The sequence below is a fragment of the Caenorhabditis briggsae genome (assembly GCF_000004555.2).
Source record: "Caenorhabditis briggsae complete genome, chrI, whole genome shotgun sequence".
NCBI classification, from domain to species: Eukaryota; Metazoa; Nematoda; class Chromadorea; order Rhabditida; family Rhabditidae; genus Caenorhabditis; species Caenorhabditis briggsae.
Genome location: NC_013489.2, coordinates 3,792,647 through 3,807,917, shown reverse-complemented (window position 1 = coordinate 3,807,917; position 15,271 = coordinate 3,792,647). Strand labels below are relative to the sequence as shown.

Below are 15,271 nucleotides of genomic sequence, written 5' to 3'. Positions count from 1 at the left end.
TTGAATTATTGCCCGTGGAAATTTCCTCTCAAAATTTTTTCTCGAGAAAAATCTCTTGAAAAATCTTCGAGAGAAAATTTTTTCACAGCTGATAATGCAATTTAATTCGTTTTTGGATGCAAATAAATTAATTTATTTGCGTATCTGCATAGTATTTTTGTGTATTTATTTGCCATTTTTATTGCAAATTTATTACGTTCATAACCCCATAAGACGGGGTTGGAAAAGCGTATAAATGGCGACTGAAGATCTAGCAGTTGGCTATAACTAGCGTATTCAACTGAATGGGACAAATTTTATGATAAAGAGTACGAAAGACAATTATCAGTAATCGGACCATAATGAAAAAAAAACGACTATATTTTTTGATACAAATATTAGAAAATCTTTTATTTTATTTTATGGATGTTTTATTTTTTAAAGAACATTTTACAAAGAAAAATATTTTCATTTTGGTCTGATTACTAATGATTGGCTTTCATACTTTTTGTCACATTTTTCCCAATTTCCTTGAATACGCAAGTTATAATATAGCCAACTCTTAGATCTTCAGCCGCCGTTGGTACACTTTTCAGCAACCTTACCTGTGAGTAATGACACATATCGATTAACTTTGTTCATTTTTATTTTATTTTTTGAGATCTTTGATTAAACTCCGAATCTATCGTATAACCTGTATTAGAAGAGCAGACCCTTCTATTGTTCCAAGCCTCATGGTACCCCCTTCTATTACAGGGACCCTTCAATTAGAAGGAGCCATTCTATTTTTCCGGTCATTTTTTCAGAAAATTTTCATAGAAAAATTTGGCGAATTCGTGTTTAAACCTCATGAAATTTTTCGCTAAAATTGAGCAAATTCTGGAGAAAAAAAGGTGTATCAAAAAATTTCTGTGAAAATTTGGAATTTGCGGAATTTTTCCTCTGAAAACGCATGAAAGTTTTTATTATTTTCAAAACATTTTGAAAGGAACCCCTTTTTTCAGGTCCGCCCCTCGAAAGGCCACTCTATTAGAGGGGCGCTTCTATTAAAGGGGCCCTTCTAACACTGGTTTACGGTATATCACTCCTTTTTCATGTGATCCATGGTTTCTAATCGTTTTGTAATATTCTCTAGGGACCTCAATTTCAGAAAACCAACGAGATTTCTTATTACCTAAAGGTGTATGCTTGATGAGTTGTTGGCGGAAAGGTGCGAAGAGGGCGGCGGCGCAGCTCGTCGGATACTTGGTGTCCTGCGCCAAACCTAAAATTCTTGATTCTCCAAATTTCAAAACGAATGGAATACTCACAGTCGATTCGCGACTAGTCCTTTCACCGTCGGCACCCGTCCTCCCATTGACAGAACCTCCGCGAAACTCGATTTCGTACTGAAAAACGATTCATATTGAATTTGCAGAATCACACCAAATTCAGCTAGTACAAAACGATCACATATTGCAACCTAATCAAAAAATATATCAACTTCGAATGATGACTTTTGTCCTTTTGCGAACTTTTTAACGAACACAAAAGATAATGAACACGGCTTGTATATGTTGGAATGAAATAGATAGATTCAGGGAAGAGAGAAAAAAGCAGTTAACGGAATAACTGAAGGATTGGGGGGGGGGCTGACATTTTCTATTCAAATGAAATTATAGACTCTCTAGAAACAAACATACCCCTGTTGTGAATCCTGGAACATCTGAAGTTTTTTGTTTTTCAGTTAATCATAAAACAACCAAGTACAGTACTCTTTTTATCTCTATGATTATTCTAATAACTTACCTTCGTAGCGCAAACGAAAGACGCTGTGACTAGTTTTGCAATTTCATTCATCAAATTCTTTGTCTCTTGAATCACAGAATCCACTTTTCCAAATGTTGCTGTTTTTCCAACTGTTGGACTCTTGACCATCACTTGCAACTGCTGACAATGCAACGGGATCCTCTCCAGAATCGCCGATAGATCAGATTTTTCAGCAGATCCAGGCACTTCGTATGAGAATTCCCGAACAGTTCGATACATTTGATTCGCTTGTTCCGCAAAAAACTCCGCTTGAGTGAATAGATCATGAGTTGTCTTCAAAGGACCATCTCCACGTGTAAATAGGTACATGTTATATGCCATAGAAGACATTGATTTTGCTCGTTTTACTATATCATTCTCAGCATATTCATCCCATTTTTCAGCCTCTGCATCTACTTCCGAAGTCAATAATTTCATCTCTAGTCCCACTTTAGCCATCTTTTGTTGGTCTTCAACATCCAAAGTTATTGGCTTTGATGGTTTCTGAGTTGTTCCATGTTTCTGAAACATTTAGAAAACATAAGTTTCCGTTATATAAAAAACATCACAACGTTTATTATAGCACCACATTATCGAAGCACAACACAGAAAGAAAGAGAAAGAAAAAAAGAAGAAGGTTTTAGAAATAGAAAAGAAACAACAGCATGCAAAAGTCAGAAAAAAAATCAGGTCATCGTCCCTCTACATCACTCTGTAAATCGTCAATAATCAAACTGATTCGGTACTGGAATGCCTCGATTTCTTGTTTATCCGTTCTTTCATCGTCACTGCTTTCTTCATCGCCCGTTTGACTGACAACTCGTGTTGGTCCCATTCCAACCTGTTTTGGACGTCTTCCTCCGTTTGGTAAAAGTTCATTTGAAGAAGAATCAGAAGAATTGCCAGCATGCTTTATCCGACGGCAAACCGAAGAAGCTTGACTATTTACACCACTCACCCCTGGTCTTGGAAGCGACATGTATGCTTGTTTTTCAGCAGCCACTCGTCCGTTCGCAGCTACGTCCGATTCTTTTGCCACTCGGGATAGATCGTTGACCTGGAAAATAAAAATATATGAGAGTTTTTCAATTGTTCATTAAGAAAACCAACCGCTTGTCCCCAAGTGTCACAGAAAACTTCTAGATTTTCTCTGGCTATCCTAGAAGATGGATGTACGCAAAGAGTTCTTCCAGCAAGAATGGTCTGAACCATTATTGTTATTTATAGGAAAACAGCTGAAGTTTACCAAGGGAGCCAATGCTCTCATATTCCTCTCTACGTGGCCAGTGTGAACATGCAGAGCATCAGTGATGGAAATGTGATGCAGAAGTCGGCAAACCTGAAAATTCTCTCATATTCATAAAATCAAGTTTCTTAGAACATACCTCCTGCATATGATCTGCATGTTCTCTAAATTTGTGCATATACTTTTCGACTCCATCAATATCACCCGATACAGCACATGCTTTCATGGAGGAGAGAAGAACTTGATCTTCATTTGCTCGCAGAACTTCTGATATCTGTTCCATGGCAACTATTTGTAATTGTTTACTTAAATCCTTTAATCTTCTATTCAATCTCTCCACGGTCACTTCTAATCCACTAGCTGCTAATTGTTCATTTTCATCTGGTTGAATAAGATTTGTCATTTCAAATCTACATTCTTCCAGGAAATCCAGAATCTGTTCTCTTTGATGATGTGGAGTATAGGCTGAATCCGTGAAATCTTGGGTCAACTGGCAGAGAGCATCTAGAGCAGATACTATTCTTTCTCGGACTCCAGCACCAACTCGTACTGTCATTCGAATCATTTCCAGCATTTCCTTAAAGAAACCAAATCAGAAAAGTTGTAAGATAAAACTTACAGTAAGTTGTTTGATTGCCGCATTAGCTGTCAGTTGCAATGCAATATCGATTGGCATATCGGGTTCATCTTGAATGTATCGATTCTTTTCCGTCGTCAAAATTCCATCACAAACACAAATTGCGATCAAATCTAATGATAACTTCATTTGATAGAAAACACCATCTCTACATTGAAGTGCAGAATCACAGTCTGGATGTCTCAGATATGTCTTAGAAGAAGTCAAAAGTAGCATTGTCAGTCTTTCAAGAGCAGTTCTGGCAATTGACATTTGTGCTTTTCTTTTTTCGCTTTTCAAATCGTGTTGGCGATCACCACTCCTATGAGCCAATTCCACCATTTCTCCACCGAAAACAGCAAAAACCTTGACAAAATCATTGAAGGATCTAGTCGATTCCAGTCTTGATAAGGAGAAGGCGATCTGAAAATTTTTATAGTATTCCGATTGATTTTAATCAAAAGATCTCACCTTATCCTCAGCTCTCAAAACCTGCTTGACCAAGACACGATCCGCCAGTAGAAGAACTCTGGTAACACTGCTGAGTAGCTGTCTGCTTGCTCTCACCAAAACAGCCTTATCAACAACGGAATTTGGATCATCAGTGCATGCACAGGACAGGTTAGCCATCGAAGCTCCTGAAAAAAATAACAATGGTGCTTAGCAGGGAAAAAATGAGGGACAAGTAATCGGATACGTAAGGAGCGGATTTGTGCATGCGTCGGCGAGCTGCTCTTTTTTACCACTCAACTACGAATGTACATAGATGACGATCACTCCAGAAGAAGACGTCTTCGTCTTGTAATCACACCCCATACTTCTTCGACGTGCTTTGGTTGTAATATGATATTCACTAAGGATAGGGGCGGATTTAGTGCATGAGAAAAAAGCGTCTCCTTCTTCAGAGCAAGAGTTCAACTTACCAGCAAGACGGGCTTCGGTACACGCGTCATACATTTCCGGTTGAATGTCCGAATTCTCATCTGCTATCGTTTCTCCAACACAGACAAATCTTTCGATCGCCGCTTCTACTGCACTACCAATCTGAAACAGATGGAAAATTAAGTTATGTCCGATAGATCTTCTGAATCTCTGACCTTTAATGCTGCTCTCATCGCTCTTTCCGATTTTGGTTTCCCGCTTGTCAGATATGATTCTTTGTAGTTGACGAGTGTGGTAATCTGAAAGAAACAAAAAACGAAATCAAGTATTTATTTTCGGGCACCCTCTTCCATTTCCGTTTCGTGTCCAATGGTCCGTCACAAAACGGAAACAAATATGAATAATCGTTTTTTTCATGACAAATGATGTCATTCATACCTGAGTGACGAGTGGAATGAGCGTTTGCTCGATCGATTTGGTTTTGATTTCCAGGTTTCTGGCGTCGAATGGAGGTACCACTGAGTTGGAGGAAGGCAGCGCTGTTGTGTGGTATGAAGACGTCAACGATGACATCGAAGACGTCGCCATTTTGAGAGGGCGCCTGCCTGAAATTATGATAAAGTCGGGTAATCGTTATAAATTGAAAATAGCTAATCCGTCTGAAGTTCAGAAGGTTGAAGAATGAAGTTTAAAGTGAAAACTGTAATGGAAGAGCCTCCCAGTTTAAAATATATTTCCTTAGTTCCTATGAAAAATATGAAAAATGTGTCAACTGATAAAATATTTGTGATATTATTATAAGCAATTTATCAGTTGACAACTTATTTATATTTTTCACAGCAACAAAACAAAGATAAACTAACTCAAAGTCAAAAGTTAGGGGGCCTTTTAATACAGGTTTTACGGTAATTCGAGTTCAAAAGGGAAAATCACAATTCGGGTTTTAAAAGTTTTGGGAAGTATGAAAAAAAGGGTAGCTTGAAAAAGTAATCTTATTGAGAACATGGATTCAATTTCTGAACCAAATTTATTATGGAGAAAGATAATAAAAGTATAAGAAGAAAAAATAATCCAAAATCTTCTTAAGCTCCAGTACAGAACTGAGTTTGAAAAAGTTGTTCTTCGAAATGACCCCAAAAAATTTAGGAAACCATGTTTGGAATGTTCTTCTAAATATTCAAAAAAAAAGTTTGTAACAAAACCTAACAGATTTTGAGATATTTCAAAACAAGAGGGGTAGAAAAAGTAAAAGAAAAATGGGAGGGAGATCGTATCAAATAGAATATCATTCTCTGGAGAGTTCATCCCAGAGAAAAACAGAATCCTACCGGGAACCGAGAAAGTGACCGATGGACGAAGGGGTCGAGAAGACAGGGAGGTGGTTGTTGTGCTCAACAGAGGGTGACTAAAAGGCAGAGGGCACTTTGTGTTCTTCTTGCTCCACGGCCCTGGCTCTGCGCCTCACTGCAAAACCTCTTTTCTCTTTCTACAAGAGTGTAAAGTGGCTGTTTCTCTTCTCATTCTTCGAGTATTCCGCGTTTTGCTCTTCTCGTGTCGCAGCCGCCGCCGCCATCAGATGCTACGAAAAGAAAGAATAGAAGAAGGGTGGCGATGATCGAATCGATTAGAAACATATTATTTTATGAGGGCATTAAATTGAACGATTGCGTTGAGTACAATATCTCTTCTCTCTCTCTGTCTATCTTCAAGATCAGAGTGGATATAGGGAGAGAGAGAAAGAGAAAGAGATTTAGATTCGTTCATTCCATTTGTTTGTTTCTCATCACACATATTATATTTGGTATCAGATATTCTAGTACATTATTCCATTAGATAATCAAGGTTTTCAATCCAAACTATGAATTATTTCAAAAGACATAAACTATCAAGAACTAAAAAAGAACTAGATGGGATACTTCATCATAAATCAAATCAAGGTTAATGATAGGAAACCAGTTAAGTTAGAAATTATTCTTTAGTTTTTTGTGAACATCCTGTGTTCAAAATGAATTTGAAAGAAAAAGTGATATGAGAAGGTTCATAAAAAACTAAAACTTTTTGAAAAATATGTTTTATGTCGTTTGAAAATATAAAAATGATTCAATGATAGTTCTTGATGAATGAAACATTCCAAATATTAAGAATTCGGTTGGTTTGAAAATTGACGCTATTTCGAGGAAATTCAAAGTGTCAACCCAAAGAAAAAAATCGTTTTCAAAATATATCAGAACACCGAACCAGAGATGTCCGGAATTAATTTTTTGATAAACGTAATCGGGAATCCGGAATAAAATAATTTTCTCGGAATCCGGAATCCGGAATCCGAACAATTAAAATTTTTTCGGAATCAGAAAAGTTCTAAAAACACATATCGTGCTATATTTTTGCATTTTTAGTCGCTGAAGTTCAAAATAGTCAGAGAATCCTTGCAAATTAGCAAGTTTGCTTGCAGTCCAGAATAAGAAATTTTCTCGGAATCCGGAACAAATGAAACTTTTCACGGAATCCGGAATCCGGAATCCGGACAAAAATATTTTTCACGGAATGAAAAAAAGGACGGAACCCGGTATCCGGACATCTCTGCACCGAACTGAGAATAATTCATTATTAAAAATGGACTGATTTTTAAGAAGCGCCAGGAAAACAAGGCAAAGTTAAAAGTTGAATAAAACAGTTGAAAGAGGGAAACGTTCTACATAGTCGTTTCAAAAATGCAAAGAGAAATTTAAAATGGCGTATTTCCGTCTCCAAAAAGAGAGAAACGAAACCCAGATGCTCTCCCATTTTTTCTAGTTTTCACTTTCTCATTAGACTCAAAATAGAGAAATGGCTCATAAATCCAAAAAAATATATATATCGTCGATGGTTGGTCATCTTGCGTATTTGTGTGTGTGTGTGTGTGTGTGTGTGTGTGTTTGGCAGAAATTCGAAGAAGTCTGAAAAATAGTGAAGACATTGAAGAGACGCAGAGAGTGCGCGAAAAGAAGAAAATGAGAGAGAGGCGAAGATTTCGAAGGGATAGAAGAGAGAAAAAGAGAGAAAAAAGAATGGGGATGGATGGGAAAAAGGAGAAGAAAACGAAAAGGAAGAGACTACCTAACGAGTTTGGACCACACTGATTTGCACAGCCAATTACACGAAACATTTATTTCCAAATCACCATGCCCTGAAAGAAGAAAAAGAAGACCATCAATCACTGAAAAGACTTTTGAGACTTCTGCGAATGAGAAAATATTCCGTATTAATTTTTTGGAAAATTTTCAGCTTAGATCTGTAGAATAGACAATTCATAAAACATTTTTATTAGGATTAACGTTTTTAATTTTTCGGTCTGTAGCTAAATTTCATCCTAGATAGCACAAACAGTTAGAATACGTCCTCCGAACTGTTACTAATTGTCAACTAAGGAATTCAAGACATAAGGACCAGAGATGTCAGGAAGTAAAAATTTTGAACTCGAAAGTCGGAAGTCGGAAGTAAAATTGCATTTTCGGAAGTCGGAAATAGGAAGTCAGAAGTACAATTTTGAACTAGGAAGTCGGAAGTGAAGAAAACGCCGGGACGTAGGAAGTAGGAAGTCGGAAGTCGGAATTCCTGACATCTCTGAAAAGGACCAGAGATGCACGGACAGCGAATTTTTTTTTCGGACAGCGGACAACCGAAAATGGCCGATCACCGGATTACGAACAACGGAAAACAGACAACATTTTTCAAAATCAACGACCTTCCCAGGTGGAAAATTTCGATTACAAAATTTTTTGGTGAACGGACTGACCAAAACTATTTTCAACGGGAAATAGACTATCCGTATATTTCAGATGATGACCACGACATAAGGACGACAAGACCTAAAGACCAAACTGAAGGACCACGACAAAAACTAGAACAACGAAGACGGACCAAAACCCGAAAAAAAAGACATCCCAAAAAATATCATCGACGAAGAAAAGAAAGCGCGCAAGAAAGCAAAAAAGAAAGCCATCACAAAAAAGAAATTAAGTTCACAGAGCTTTGACATTACGACGTCGACTGGGTATCCTTCGTCCCGTGCCATCAGAAATCTGAAATTGGACTAGTTTATACTGATACAGATTCTCATTTACCCCATTGACTAAAACAAAAATCATAAAAATTGAAAACATCTACTCACCTTCCCTTATATTTCGATACTCCTGACATCTTCATCCCTGATCATCCTGCACTGGAAGCTGTCCCGGCATTCGGTGCATCCCGGAAACCAATTAGCTCCTGGAACTTGAACGTTTTAAAACAAAATCAACTTTTTATTCTTTCATTTTCAGATTTCTTGAGCTATTTGTATGTTTCTAAATACTTGCGAAAAGTTGTCAAGGATTTGTTCATCAAAAATTTACAACAGTTTTGTTAAAATTAAAATCTAGGAGAATGGAATGTCCGAACCCGAGAAAATTTTGTTAATTTACCAATTCCCATTTTCTCATCTTCCATTTTATTTCGCTTCTCCTGTCATCATATCGTTTCAAATCCTTGCAAATCCTGGAAACCGGCCTGCTAGCTGTCCTCGAAGTGCTGGAGGTTGGTGCATCCTGGAGACTAATCAGCTCCTGGATATTGAATCCTGAAAATTAAATATTTATATTTTATTAAGCTTTCGCAGTGTTTAACCATAATTTAAAGAAAAACAATTTTTTGATAATAAAAAACCAGCAAAAGGAATTGTCCGAACCCGAGTCTTGAATTTTTACCCATTCCCGTTTCCTCACCTCTCATTGTATTCCGCTACTCCTGGCGTCCTTGTTCCTGCCAATCCTGCCCTGGATGCTGTCCTTGCATTTGGTGCATCCCGGAAACCAAGCTCCGCCTAGAATTTGAAAACTTTCGTAAATTTACCAATTCCGATTTCCTTACCTCTCATTTTATTCCAATTCTGGAAACATTCCTGGAAGTTGTCCTCGAAGTCCTGGAAGTTGTTGTATCCCGAAGACACCTAAAAGCTCCTGCAAGGTCCTGCAACTTGAACGTTGGAAACTAAGTACTGATTTCCCTTATTTTCCAAATTTTGGAGTTAGCCCCATTTGAAAACGATGATATGCTGTATTGTTAGTTCTTTTCCAAATTCATAGAATTTAAAAACATTTTCAGAGTTTAAAATCCTCTAAAACCAATTGATTGGCATCTATTGGCATCTGACATTTGTTACAGTTTGGAATCTACCGGAAACCTGTAACTACCGGAAAACCTGTAACTAACGGAAAACCTGTAACTTATAAATTGTTTTTCAGAATATCAAAAACATTTTAATAGTTGACAAAATTTTCATATCTTGTATTGGAGCCAAGAAAAATGAGTTCAACCCTGACAGTGTGGAAGCCTTCTATTACAGGGTTTACAGTAATTAGGGAGTTTATGATGCTGCATCAAAGTTGTAACAATATTATTTTTGTGTTTTCTAATACGTTTTTTATCCAAAGATCCGTAGTAAGAAAAAAGCTTCTTGAAGAATCCAAAAGCTCAAGTGTGTCAAACGTATTCAGAGGAACGAATCCATCAGAATGTTGCCATAGAAGAAATACTTGATCTGATAATTGGGCAATCGTTCTGGATCTTCTAGCCAATCGTAGAAATTGCCTCTTTGGATAGAACCGTTCATCTTCTGAATTTTGGATGTACCGTAGAATCTGTATGTAGACTGGCATGCCCGGAGTGCCTCACATGTTTTCTATTTTTTTCGTGCTTTTATTGGGACATTACGACAGGTTTTTAATGAAATAGGCGAAATTCTAAATTTAAAACGACAAAGGGATAGTTTGGAACTACAAGACATTCAGGGGACCCTTCTCGGGCGTCACCGTAAGTTTCTGGTAGGAGGTTGTTAACATTCCGGATAAGATCGTTATTAAAACCAGCCGAACTCCGACAAACTTATGACAAGGTTATGACCTAGTAATATTTAAACTTTCAATTTCCGACAAAAAACAGCCGTTTTTGATGCAAGTTCCGACCAGAACCTGGCTAATGTCCATCTAAAAGCAGAACCTCTCTCAACTTTTGACCATGAGTTACTAGCCGACAACCGAGTTTTATTACAAGGGCAAACACTTCTTGGAGTTCTATTAGAAGGACCCTTTAATTAAAGGGGCTCTTCTCATACAGATCTTGCACATTTCTAAATATGTATACACTAGTTAATGAGCTTCTTCTATACTAGTATGGGTGGAAAAGCTATAAAGTTCGTTTCTGGAAAGGACACGACTGTCACCCATTCTCACCCAATTATAGTTATAATCGAAGTTTTCAAAGCCGCCTCGTACTAGTTTTTCTTCAAAATACTCCAACAATCTCTAGTTTTTTCTTGAAATCAAGACATGACCATGCATTCAATAAATGACTGATTTTTGTTTGGACTAACATCAGTCTTCTCTCCCAAAACTCGACAATCAGCAGACAAATCATCAGAATATTAATTTTTGAACATTAAAAAATTCTTGCTGTACGTCTTCTTTTTGTTCTCATATTTGCTTCTTCGTTACCTTCATATTTTTCGCCTTCTTTCTATTGCTTTACTTAACAAATCATAAGGGATCAAAGTGTAACTGTCCAGCTACTTCTAACCGTCAACAGCTTCTTCTCTACTCCTTCACAATCCATTTGCCGGTCAGTTTTCAAAGAATACCAATTTGTCACCCAACTACACGACTGTCTAATTTATCCCCATCTTCTCCTCCTGTTTTTCTTTGCTTACAACCGTCTCCGCTATGTTGGTTTTTGCGGGAAACTGAATAAAGAAGCAACGGCATCTGCGCAACACTTTTCGTTTATAATTCGCAATGTCTTTTTTCTGGGAGTAGAAGGAGCGTCCCTCCCGTTTTTGTATCCATAGATGCTTGTCGGATGTCCCCTTCATTTCCAGAGGTAACATTCTCAAGTGGAAACTAAATACAATCTGAAGACAGAGATGAGTTCCAACCAGATGAACTATCTTCGTCTGTTCGTAACGGACGAAAGTTTATGTTCTCCAAGATTTTTGTTATATTTTTGTAGTTCAGTGAGATACACTGTATGCGTCAGGGTTTTTTATTCAGCTTTGTACTTTTGTGTTTGCGGTACTTTACCTTAGGAGCGATATTGAAGTTGATCCAACTTTCAATTGGGGAATTTTCTCATAAATGATGGTGCACAATCCCCCGGACTAAAGTTTGTACTAACATAAATTTTGATTATAGCGTTGTATTGGACTCAAATGTGGAGTGCGGAAACTCATATAATTCATCCCAAAACCGGCCAAGTTTCAAACTATTTGTTCAACTTTGAGCTGAGTTATCGCTTGTCAAAGTTGCTTCATCTCATGAAAACCACAAGAAACATTACGCCGTTCATCTTGGGACTACAATACCTAGACTTGGGGAATCGTTTTGAAAACTCCAGCGTTTCTCGACTTTGCTGATAATTGGTCAGCTCTTGTTTTCCCATAATCTACCGTGAAATTTGAAGGCTTTTTAACTTTGAGCTTATGTTTCCCGGTTCCTGTCAAAGATGTTATATAAGATAGATGTCAACTAATCAATAGTATATCATGATACGAAAACATTTTATCAGTTGAAACAATTTAAATAACTTGCATAGGAGCCGAGAAAAGTTAGCTCAAACTTGACAGTGTAGGGGCCCTTCTATTACAGGGCTTACGGTAAATTTCGTATTGATTACCAAAATTCACATTTTATCATTTTGCAATACGGTAGATCTAGAAAAAAGTTATTTAGTTATTCCCTTGATTTTTTGAACTGATAATACTTGTTTCTAGTATTCAATCAAAACCAATAAATTCTTTCAAAAAAAGATAGAACCATCTCTGCCTTCTATTCTCAAACTCCTCCCCTTTATTATCTTTATTAGGTTCATATATCGTTTGGTTACCAGTTTCAGCTGCCAACTTCCTTATTTCTTCGTTTTTGCCCCAAATCATCAAAAATCGTTATTCTCACCGGAAAACTATTTTCCGATCAAACTTCACATTTCGACGAACACTTCACACCTAAATGGAAGATATCAAGTATCGTTTTTAAAAGAATATGTACCACTTGAAATGCTTGCAACCTTCCGCTTTTTCTGAAATTTTTTGTTCTGTTGCTTCGCTTCTTTTGCAACACTATACCGTACTTCTGATAGTGGAAACAAAAATTACTGGCCGGCAGCATGTGTTCTGATAAGTGAAAGCGTGAAAAACGCAGCCGCCCGTGCCGTAAATGAAAGTGATGATCTTGATGTTTCACATCAAAACAGGCTTGTTGTCACTATCACCTTTTAAAGCTAGCTTATAACATAATAGCTAGCAATGCCACGTCACCATCTGTTCAGCTGATGTTTTACATTAAGCAGTTTACTGCAAATGGAACAAAGATATTTCCAGAGAGAGAGAGAGAGTGACCTTGATTTTTTTTTCTGAGAGTAAAAAGAGAAAGGGTTGGCCACTTGCCAGCCCAAAGAAACAACAGGTCACTTCATCTAAATTGCTTCTTCCTTTATTTGGAACGACACATTTTATGGGTTGCGTTTAAGCGGAAAAGAGAGATTGGGATGGGTTGGCAGTTAAATAGAGAATATACTTTTGAATGACAATTCCACAGACAGGAATGGGCAAGGTCAAAATAGTTGATCTTCAGGTGACGTAGCGGTTGCTTAAAATAGTAGAAGTACACTGAACTTTCCAGCGAAATAAACAGTCACCACCCTAAACGCGTAGGAAGTCTTGGACAAGCGCTTGAGAATTTTAGCCCGATTGCCATGAAGGTTTTTAAGAAACCAAATATCTCAAATACTCTTGCAACAAATGACAGTAATGATTGAAGGGTGTCCATCTCTAACAAATGAGTTTTAGAACCGATTTATCGGCTACAAAATCGAAATTTTTATATGAAAAGCACTTTAAAACGTTCAGATCATTTTGAAAAATAAGAGAATAGGAAACTGTCTAATTCAAAAGTTGAACAACGTCTAGCTGAAACAAAAAGAAACAAGTGTTATGGCTGGTAGTGCACATACTGAACTTGTAGCAATATTTTTCAACATCTGTTCTGTTCGACCAAGTGTTCCGAGTGTTCGACAGTAATACCTGTAATAGATGAGCCACAAACTTTCAACTTTGAGCTAATTTTCTTGGCATTTTTGGCAAAGATATAAAAAAGTTGTCAACTGATAAATTGTTTATCATAATATCACAATCATTTTATCAGTCGACACATTTTTTTTAACTTTAGTGGGAATTGAGATAATTGAGCTCAAACTTTACAGTGTGTGTGTGTGTGTGCGGGCCCTTCGTGGGCCCTTCTATTGCAGGTTTTGCGGTAACAAGGAAATATGTATTTCCTGAATTCCAATAGACCGGAATTCCCCCATACTGAACATTTGACCCTATTTGAGGGATGATGAAAGAATTGGAGATACCTGGAAACGCTGGAAGTTTTATGAGGAAAAGTTCAAAAGTTAGAAAAGATTTTGTTTCTGGGATAATCTATCGTAAAACCTGTAATAGAAGGACTCCCACACTGTCAAGTTAGAGCTAATTTTTTCCTGGTTCCTATGCATGATACCAAAAATGTGTCAACTGATAAAATGTTTGTAATATTATCATAAATAAGTTATAAGTTGAGAACATTTTCACATCTTTGACAGGAATGGAGATAAATTGACTCAAAGTTGAAAGTGAGGGGCCCTTCTTTTACTAGTCTTACGGTAGGATAACAGAAAATAACAGAAAAAAGAGATGATACCATTCCTACAATAGTTGTTTTAGTTTGATCCCGCTTTGAGATGAACCCAAAGTCAACTATTCCAACGTAACGCGTAGCTCGCCTTCAGTCTGAATCGGCTTGCCTGTCATTTTCATGAACTTTTCTAGTTTAACCCTCATAAATCTCATAAATCCCTCATTGATGAAAATATTCTCATAAATGTATCTTTCATCACTTTCTCCCGTTTCATGCTTAATTATCAGTCTCCCTCGATCTTGCTTAAAAGGTGTGGTTGACAGTCATAAGTCAGTGATGTCGTTGTCAATTGAATTCAGATCTTCGTCAGTCGGAGAGAGAGATAGCTTCAACCGAAGAACAATATATGTTTTCATGGTCATTTCTATTTCATTGTCCCTTCTCTCAGCTGAAAATAAGCCTTGTTACAACATGGAAATCGATGACAGCTGACCTTCAGACAACTTATTCACTTTGAAATACTCTCTTATCGTAGCCGCGAATCGGTTTCACCAATCGACGTCTTCTTCTTTTCAGTCTTGTTCGAAAAAAAGCTCTCTTCAGTTTTTCAGTTTTTCCGAATATTAACCAGATTACCATCTATCTTTTGTGTACTCAATTCACACTATGTCCTTTCGAAACTCCGCCCACTTTTAGCACTTTCCTTGTTTTTCTGTTGTTTTTTTTGCTTTCCAATTAAATTTCATTCTTTTGTCTCCCCTACCAGTCGGAAACCGTTTACTTTGATATCAAATAATTCCTCTTTTTTTGGTGAAAAAAGGAATTACCTGTTGTCAGTTCGGTTTCCTTTCTTATTCTTTTTCTGTTCTCTTTCTTGAATGCCCCTTGAAAAGTAAGAAAAGATTTATGATAAACGGGACGTATTTTGAGATATATATAATCTGTGTAATTATGGGCGCGAATCTTTATGTCGATGGGTGGAATAACGAATCAGTTGTAACTTTATAGTTTTCGTTCATTTTCGAGATGTAGGTTGAGATGAGATGATCTTCCTTCTGATCATCAGTGATAACTTCT

The 15,271-nt window shown here is 37.1% G+C and overlaps 1 protein-coding gene across 1 annotated transcript; it reads right to left on the bottom strand.

The window, feature by feature from the left end:
* Positions 1-464: 464 nt before the first annotated feature.
* Positions 465-5,099, bottom strand: Cbr-ctn-1 (the record flags this gene model as incomplete). Its single annotated transcript, XM_045243205.1, has 14 exons — positions 465-579; positions 1,154-1,258; positions 1,290-1,367; positions 1,662-1,684; positions 1,768-2,289; positions 2,474-2,824; positions 2,878-2,970; positions 3,014-3,106; positions 3,153-3,590; positions 3,633-4,052; positions 4,101-4,267; positions 4,553-4,673; positions 4,727-4,810; positions 4,950-5,099. The coding sequence occupies 14 exons, from the start codon at positions 5,097-5,099 to the stop codon at positions 465-467; spliced, it is 2,760 nt and encodes a 919-aa protein (XP_045095589.1).
* Positions 5,100-15,271: the final 10,172 nt, after the last annotated feature.